Source organism: Atheta coriaria, unplaced genomic scaffold (assembly GCF_025399875.1).
Source record: "Atheta coriaria isolate IRGN ID8LTWV9N9 unplaced genomic scaffold, Caltech_Dcor_3.1 hic_scaffold_21_pilon, whole genome shotgun sequence".
Taxonomy (NCBI): domain Eukaryota; kingdom Metazoa; phylum Arthropoda; class Insecta; order Coleoptera; family Staphylinidae; genus Dalotia; species Dalotia coriaria.
Window position 1 is genome coordinate 158,228 of NW_027045463.1, and position 8,927 is coordinate 167,154.

An 8,927-nucleotide genomic window follows, 5' to 3' on the forward strand; every position below is an offset into this window, starting at 1 on the left:
TTAGCTTTGCCACGTTTAACAATTTCATGAAATCTAAGTAAACACGTTTATCAGTCAACTTAGTAAGTCATGTCTGTTTAAATTATTGGTTGCAAAAATTGCCACCGCCAACATGCTTATCAATTAGATATATAAAAAAATAATGATATTCTATTTTTTAAAAGGATCTGTGTTATAAAACTAATTATTTATACATTCCTTTCACTTTCATCCTGTGCATCTTCCTCGTAACTGTATATGGAATTGCACTTTCGGTGATAAACTAAATTTTATATATTTACTCAGAATAGTTTCGAAAGATTCATCTAATCCCGTATTTAATAACCTGTGCAATAACGCCAGTAGCTGTATATTTTTTCATGTTCTCAAAAATTGCTTTCCGTAGACCACCGGCTGGGCAAATCAATAAGGTTCCTGTAGTGTAATATTTATTGGTTTCGTTGTTGAACATGCTGATAGAATATTTAGTACCTGGTAGTTTAACCCAACGCACTCGAACAATGTATTTATTGTCCTATTCCCATCAGATAATTGTACGAACTTGTTTACATTAAAACCTTGTCACGTTCAAAACGCTTGTAAGAACCTTCATAACAAACAACGTACTTAAATCATCTTATTAAATCAGGTCACATTAAATTAAAAATTAATTGCACAAATAACGGTTTTATTGCCGCCGCAGTCGTTAACAAATGACATACAAGTTCGGAGTAATATGTAAATATCCACACTACATAAACATGTTGGAAAGTAATATTAATTCGCATTTGTTTTAAAAAAAATGCAATACGCGTGAGACTAGAAGATACATAATAATCTAAGCGTACTAGCAACAATCGTACGCAATAAATAAATTTGATACAAAAGAATAAGTACAATAAGGTCTCTTATCCATCGTTGTAGAAAATTGTAAAAGATCGATATAGATTTGTATAATTCAGAGACTTGTTCGATGGGTGCCATTTTGATTTATAGTTTTGATTAGTCCATATTCCGGTCACATTTCTATACCTCAAAGTGTTTGTAGATCGCCGTCACATAGCCCATAATCTGTTGCCAGTCAGGGCGCTCTTGTTGAACCATTTCGTTTATATTCTATAACCAACATATAAGCATTATAGTTTACATAGAAGTATGTGGCGATGTAAATACTAACCAAACTAGTGGGAATGCCCACACTCTCAGCGGCTTGAAACGCAATTGAGAAATTCCTACGCTTTTCTTGTGCCTTGAGCGTGTCATATGGCACGCGCTCTGGAAGATAAGTATGTAAAATGGCACAAAAGCCAAGACCATCATTCCAAGAACTGCTAAAGTTGGTAATGTCAATGTTTCGATAGCCTACGGTCTTGTTTTGACACCATTTCAAAAGCGCATTGCGCTTCGACCCTCCGTTCTTTACAAGACTATTCAAAGGGTCCTTTCTGTCACCTTGAAAATTTAAGAATTAAAGAAAAATTAAAACCTTTGTTGTGTTAACTTACTTGCATCCGAATAACTATTTCTTCGAGAATAGTCCAGACTCTTCGTAGTCTGCAGAATGCTATCGCGAAGCGACTCCTCCTTTTTTGTTGAGTCGGTTTTACCTAAACAATTATCTAAATATCAAATATTATATAAAGAAACGTGTGTAATTCAATATGTACCATTAACAGTGAAAGCTTTCGTCCAGTCTCGATTAGAAGGCGGCTTATTAGGAACTTCTTTCATTGGTGTTTTACCACTAGCGTCCAACCACTCAGGTGTTTTGAGTGAGGTCAACAGTGGGCTAGAAGGAGTTTTACCCTCTGATGTGTACGATGTCAACGAATTGAGCGAGGAAGATGAACTGCTTCGAGAACACCCATTACTAGATTTGCTAATCGGTTTACCAGCGTTTTCGATGGTTTCTATTAGAGACTTTACACTCTGACGGCTGCTCTGTCGACTGAGAACTTTACTGGGCCTTCGATTCGCTAAATCTTCAGAGGTGGTGTTCGGAATTGGAAAGCTAGTTGGTCGAATTGCTGGTTGATCAGCACCTGTAAAGAAAACCCAATAAATATCGATGTCTTACAAAAATTGCAACAAATTCTTCACCAAAACAAAAGCAAACATTAGTAAATCCCCATTGTGCGTGTAAATTGTGTAGTGTGCAAGTAAACAAACGACAGCGACGAATACAAACAACAAGATGGCGTGCGAATCCCCCGCAAAAAGCAAAAAGTTCAAAATTATTACCTTCTTTACGTTTATCTTCAACCCTCTAGTAACACTAATAATCTAATTTGTTTCAGAACACAACAGTGCACAATAAAAATATTTCTTTTTTATTCGGTATACAATCAAAAATATAGGTTCGTGTAAACTGTTTATAAAACGGCGACATCGCAGGTTATTTTATTTACCCTGTTCGAACACTTTCTTTGCGAGCGCGTAACTAGAATGCACTTCGCCACTTGCATGCGCCTCCTCCACCGCATCGGCTACGCCTTCCTGCTGGGGCAACAACGAATCATCGAGAGTCTCTACTTTAATTTTCACCTCGTCTATTTTAGGCACCTCCTCAACGGGCCGTCGCGGTTTACTGCGGATATCGTGAAAGGTGGGACCACACTCCAACGCGTCCTTAAATTCCACACCCTCAAAACGGCGTTTGAGGGCAGCAACCTTTTCAGAACTGCGAATGGACACGGGAGTGGCGCATTGGACATGAACAGCACCGGTGCTGTTCGAAAATAAATCGCGCTTCTCCTTCACGCCGCTTATTTCACCGGCCAGAACACCATTCTGATCGTCCGCGCCCAACTCTGACTCAATCAATTCTTCTATTTCAAATTCATTGACTTCATGCGTTGGTTCCGGTTCTGATTCTTTTTCTTCGGGTGTGGGATTTGGTGATTGTACACGTGGTATCGCACCTTGCGATACTTGATCCACTGAAGAAGGAGTTTCGACTGTGGGTTCATCTGGTCCGGGAGTATCCATTCCGCCGTAGGTGGATTCGTAAAAGTCAAAGTCAAAATTTGTACGTGACACTGGCAGACTATCCAAATCAATAGAGGGCGCTTCATAATCATCAAAAGTTGATCGCCATCCGCTCGACCGAAGTGAATTTCGGAGGAAACTCGCTGCACTATTTTTGTACTCGTTCCAAATCACTTCATTGGCAAGAAAGTTCGACGTCCATTTCTTTTCGTCCCAATCAAGCAGTTTAACATTTTTACCATCAATGTGGTCTTCTTGGACACACCTTTCTGCATCATCAGGAGGAGTGCAAACTTGTTCTTCTTCAGATGATGCTCCAGCCTCGGTATTTTTGTCACTTTCACAATCCGATGAAACAATATCAGAATCATGCCTTGTCCTTTTTAAGGGCTCGTTAAACATGAGCTTCAAAGTTTTAACCACAGACTTATAACGCACATGATGACTTTGCAACTCGGAGGGTTCAACATCAACCTTTTCCAACTCCTTTTTCTGCGAGTTGTAAACCCGCATGATGTCGGCCTCGTCTTCATATTCATCTCCATCATAATTATTGAAGCTATCATAGCCATTATTATTCTCATAGTTTTGTGCATTTTCGGAGAATTGGTCGACTTCATCCGCTACAGGAAAAAGTTGTTCAGAGTTGATATAATCTTCGAATTCATTATCTTCTTCTTTTACATATTCGCCTTCATCTTCTTCAGAATATATCCCGATATTTAACAGATTATTAGTCGCATCATTAACTTCATGATATAGAAACAATACACAATCATTAATTTCCTCTTCAAGCGATGGATGACCATGTCTATCGTTATTTAATGTATCATACAAAACATCTTCTTCGTTTTGTTGACTTAAATTATCATGATCATCAAATAATTCCATGTTACCTTCGCCGACTTCTATCTTTTCTTCTTCGGGTTCAAACGTAGAATCGGCAGGACCTTCCTGGACAATTGGTAAATTTCTACTTGTATGATCCATTTCATGTTGTATGAATAATTCGCACTCATCAATCAGGTCCTCCAAAGGTATATCATTTGTCTCTGGGTTATTTTCATTTTTTGGGGGTGTTTGATCTTTGGAAACTAAATCTTCGATAAAGGAAGTTTTCGCCATATCTAGTTTACTAACACGTTCTTTCTGCTCATTTTTATACTTCTGATACGTGTTGAAGTCGAATGTTATATCCTCCAACGAACTTGGATTTCTTTTTGTTTCTTTATTCACACGCTTTTCCATTATCTCACTTTTTAACGTATCAGGTCCTTGCTTGTTCTCATCATTGAACGTATCACATCGATGTACTTTAACGGCGCCATCTTGAAAACTATATACAAACACTTTGTCATCGCTGGTATCCGTCCAACGTTTTAAGGATTTAATCTTCTGTTCCATGTCGTCTATTCCATTTGTCTTAACAGGGTCCATATACCTAGTTTCGAAGGACTCTTCACGACATATTTCAGCAACCTTATCGTCTTTGATGATTTTCAATAAGTCGTCGTCATTTAGTACAGAGTTATAAATTGGCAATCCAATATCCTTTTTCTTGATGTGTTTTTGCTTGATATTTCTAACGCGCAGTGGGCCTTTTTGGTCAATTCGTTTAGTCTTAGCTTCCTTCTCCAGAAACCGTTGTAGATAAGCCTCTTGAAAATTTTCATCATGAACCATTTTGTTAATATCACCCATACTTTGACTGCGAGGAACTTCATAAAATTCCCTACTCTCAACATTGAGCACATCATCATCCTGCGCAACACTTTTTAGGTTAGGATTCTGTAGGACCGAAGTAAGTAAAGGTCTGCTGACGGCAAGATCTTCCAGGGGTTTCTTCGCAGTGGGTTTCTGATGAGTGACACCAAAATGCCGATCATAACTCTGTTTGAGTTTAACGATTGCCAACTCATCGGGGGATAGATCTTCGGGACTACGATGTTCCAGGTCAATTTTGGCATATTCGCGATTCACGTGCTCGATGAGCTCGCGGTCGCGTTTCGACAGCCGCTTAATATGCGCAGCGGATATGTTGGACCCTCGGCGACTACCAAGAGTAGGATAGCCAGTGGAATCAGTAGTGTCGGTGTTAAGTGTTAAAGTGGACGGGCATGCGCATGCGGACGTCAACGACGACGTAACTTGATCGGTCTTACCTTTCGACGTCTTCTCCAGCTGCGCCTCCAAAGCCCGGATGCGTTCGCGGTGCGCCTTGTTCTCCATGACGAACTTCTGCAGCTCCTGCTGGGCTTCGTTCTTGAAGTCGTTCGCCACTCGCACAGAGGTGAGCAGGTCATTCTGGAACTTGTCCCATTCCTCCATCTTTAAAAACAAAACACAAGCAAAGATAATCTCAAAACGTAAACTAACATTTCTGGTTTACCTCAACATCCCGCAATTTCTTCATTTCATTAAGAGCAGCCTCTAATTCCATTTTTCTAAGCTCAATCTCACTCATATTGCGCTGGGTTTCGGAAAGCACTGAACTCAATTGCCTCTTATCTTCGATTTGACATTGAGCCTGAACCTAAATATAAAATTTATTACAACACAACCTATTTTCATAACCATCAATTACCTGTAGTTCATTAGCAGCTTCTTCTAATCTCTGCAGTTCCTCGCCGAGAGCTTTGTTCTCACCAGTGAGTAACTCCACCTTGTATTCCAACTCACTCCTGGTACACTTGGCATTATTCCTTAGAACCTTACACTCCTCCTGCAAAACGGACACTTGTTCCTTGAGCTTTTCCATCTCGTTCTTTCCGCGTGCAACCTGCTCCTTTAAATTTGCAACTTCGGCCTCAAGAGCATCTTTCTCTTTGCGAGCATTGTCTAACAACTCCTCCGCTTCCGACTTATCACTCATAGCGCGCTCCTGTTCCAATTCGTTTATTTTCGTCCTTGCATTCTCCAGATACTCATTCAACCTATCACACTCTATAAGTCTACTGTTAGCTGTATCCTTACTTGCAGCTAACTCTTGCTCAAGTTGTCTATGCTCAGCATTCTTCCCGTCGAGAGCTGATTCAATATTATGAAGACGCTCTCCTAGCAATCGATTCTCTTCTTCTTTTCTTAATAAATTACTACGAACATCCTGTGCCTCGCTCGTAAGTTGTTCCTGTTTAAGCAGCAGCATCTCTCTTTCTTCTTGAGCACATTTGAGCATTTCGACTAGTTTAGCTTCGCGTTCCAAAGCCGATTCATAACTGGCATGGTTAGCATGCGAACCTTCTTCACGATATAACACTTGCTTCAAGGACTCCACTTCATCGCGAGTGTCATTGAGTCGTTCAGTCTGCCGGCAGAGAGAATCAAACATCAAATTCTTCTCATCGAGTAATCGCTCGTTGTCAGTTTGCAGATCGCCGAGCTGTTTCTGCAAGTCGGTTAGCTCATGCAGCGTCGCTTGAAGCTCCTCGTTGGTGCTGTAGTGCGTTTCCTGCATTTGGTTTATCTTGTCCTGGAGGCAAGCCACGGACACTTCGCTTCCATTGCTCGTGCTCTGCTTATCCCAGTCCGTTGCAGTTGATTCCTCTACGTTTAATCCATGCAACTGTAATTATATTTATTGTATAACTCAGATATTCCTGGAAGTAATAATTATGAGAGAACTTACATTCGGAGCTATTGACGCAGGCGCACTGCTATGATGTCGATGTGAATCTAACAACAGTTGTTGTTTTTCGTTGTCCGAAAGTGGCGAGTGCACCACATCTCTTAGCTTATTCCTGAGGGATGCGTTCTCATCGGAGAGCTGCTCCATCTGCAGTGAATTCTGCTCCTGATACATCTGAGGTTATAAATATAGGTTATATAAAGCAACAAAAAAACAAAACTTTATAATAATCACCTTTAGTCTAGTAATCTCCTTCTGTAAGTTAGTAATCTGCCCACGATGATCAACAAGTTGCAATGTAAGTTGAGCATTTTCCGCGGTCATGGTAGCCACTCGCTCACGTAGCTGCGGATCTTCTTCGACGATCTCAATACTCCTCACTGAGCAGCGCTTTGAATCCCTTGGTACCCCCGAAGTACTTCCTATTCCAGCATTCGCATGAAAACCACCCTCATCATCAAGTCTATCCTTGGACAAACTTTTCCGCGCTTTACTCAACACACCTGCTTTCTTTTTTGTAGGCGGTGGTTGTACGTGATTGAGATGATCCTGATTAGGGTCTTGTGCACCCGGTGGCGCAAGATTGGAAACAGAAGATGCCCGGCTCAAATCGTCGTGCTTTTGCCTGCGGAATATTGCTTTGAGGCTCTTCATCTTGCACACAAAATAATGTCGCAAAAACTAAACGTGTAACAATCTTTTTTTCTGAATACAATTAATCCACTTTTATTCTTATTGGAAGATGTGCAACACGAAGTTGACTTAACAGTCTACTTTCTAAAATTCCTCGCTCGGTAGCCGTTTGTTTTACAAACAGAAAGCGGTTTAATCCGTTTATTTTGTTCGCGTTTTATTTTAAGTGTTTTTTGTTTGTGTCTTGGCCTACCCCAACCGCACCCTAAAAGGCAGGCAAAGGCCGCGCGCGAAGGACGAACAAACCAGTTTCACAACACACGTTCAAGACGAAAATACCGCATGTACGACAGGCACAATGGTGAGAAAGAAGATACGTCTCTTCGAGATTAAAATTTCTCAACATATTCAACGTGAAAACAATTCACAATCGATTGTTGATTCATTCGCGCACACACACACTACACAACCGATATATTTTTGTTTTAGTTCTCATAGTAAATTAAGTTTCGTTAAATTTTTGATCCCTGTACTGTTATTATCACCGTATTATTCTAATATTTTCGTTTATTTGAATTTGTTCGTTGGCTGTCGTGTTTCTTCGTTGATTTGTTTACATCTTTGCGTTCTTCATTTGTTTATAGCCATCTTTGTATCACCGTTAAGTGCGGAATGTTTCACAGATAAGAACACAGTTTACGTCGTATGATACACTTGGGTAGTATTAACTTTTAATTGTTTTTAATAACATGTGTGGCATGTTTCTAGGTTGAGCAACGTGTCGTAGCGAAACGGAACGCGGAACCGCAATGAAACGGCAGAGGCAGCGTGCTGCGACGCACCATCAACTGCGTGTGCTGATGGTGTGCTGCTTGCGAGCCGTGCACCGTGCAACCAACAACCAACAGACGAACGTGCGAGTTCCCTGAGTGAGGGAATGGAAATGGTTGTGTTGTATTGCCGGTGAGCAAACTGAGCACCGATCACCGCGAATCGCCTCGACGTGTTTCACTACACCGCACCGACCAGAGGCACATTCGTCGTCTCCGTCGGTATGGTATACTAACTATGTACCATAACGACCACGGCCACATGTGAGTTGTGTATTGTGCGTCTTCTGAGACACGATCACGCAGACCCGGCAATCAATAGGGCCTTGTGACTTGTGACTTCGAGACCGTGCTAACTGCTAACTGTTCTAGAACGGAAGGCACGCAGTACATAATGTACATTTGTGGGTATGGGTAAGCGGTAAGATTTGCATGCACGAACGCGACAATCGTAAGAAGTTGAGATTTTGCTTTTTAAAGTAATTTTTGTTTAGTCTGTGGGAACGATTTCTTATTCATTTGTTTTGTCTGTGATTGAGCTTCATAATTATTTACTGATTTCAGTTATGACTGGTCGGGTGTCCCACGTTCTTGAATGCAGTGTGGGTATTTTTAGAGCGAAGCATCAACTGTTGACATGAATCTTTAGGAATGTGTCACAATATCATAAAAACCGAAGCGTGCAAAATAACACTGCCAGAACTGCAAATCTTAATTTACATACACAATTATTATACAATATTCTAATGTGACAATTGTATTAACCTTGATTTGAAAATTGTGCCATTGAAAACAATTTACCTATGTACTTGGACAACGGGGCCAACTGATAGAAACTTATGCATTAGTCACGTTTCTCGCGAATTATCATG

General features: G+C 40.6%; 1 protein-coding gene across 1 annotated transcript; it reads right to left on the bottom strand.

Moving 5' to 3' along the window:
- Window positions 1–650: 650 nt before the first annotated feature.
- On the bottom strand, window positions 651–8,395 carry LOC135802410 (putative leucine-rich repeat-containing protein DDB_G0290503). Its single transcript, XM_065315992.1, has 9 exons — window positions 6,827–8,395; window positions 6,593–6,766; window positions 5,552–6,529; window positions 5,357–5,500; window positions 2,388–5,295; window positions 1,647–2,021; window positions 1,485–1,598; window positions 1,157–1,431; window positions 651–1,095 (listed from the first exon to the last, which is right to left on the bottom strand). The coding sequence occupies exons 1-9, from the start codon at window positions 7,244–7,246 to the stop codon at window positions 1,006–1,008; spliced, it is 5,478 nt and encodes a 1,825-aa protein (XP_065172064.1). The 5' UTR covers window positions 7,247–8,395; the 3' UTR covers window positions 651–1,005.
- Window positions 8,396–8,927: the final 532 nt, after the last annotated feature.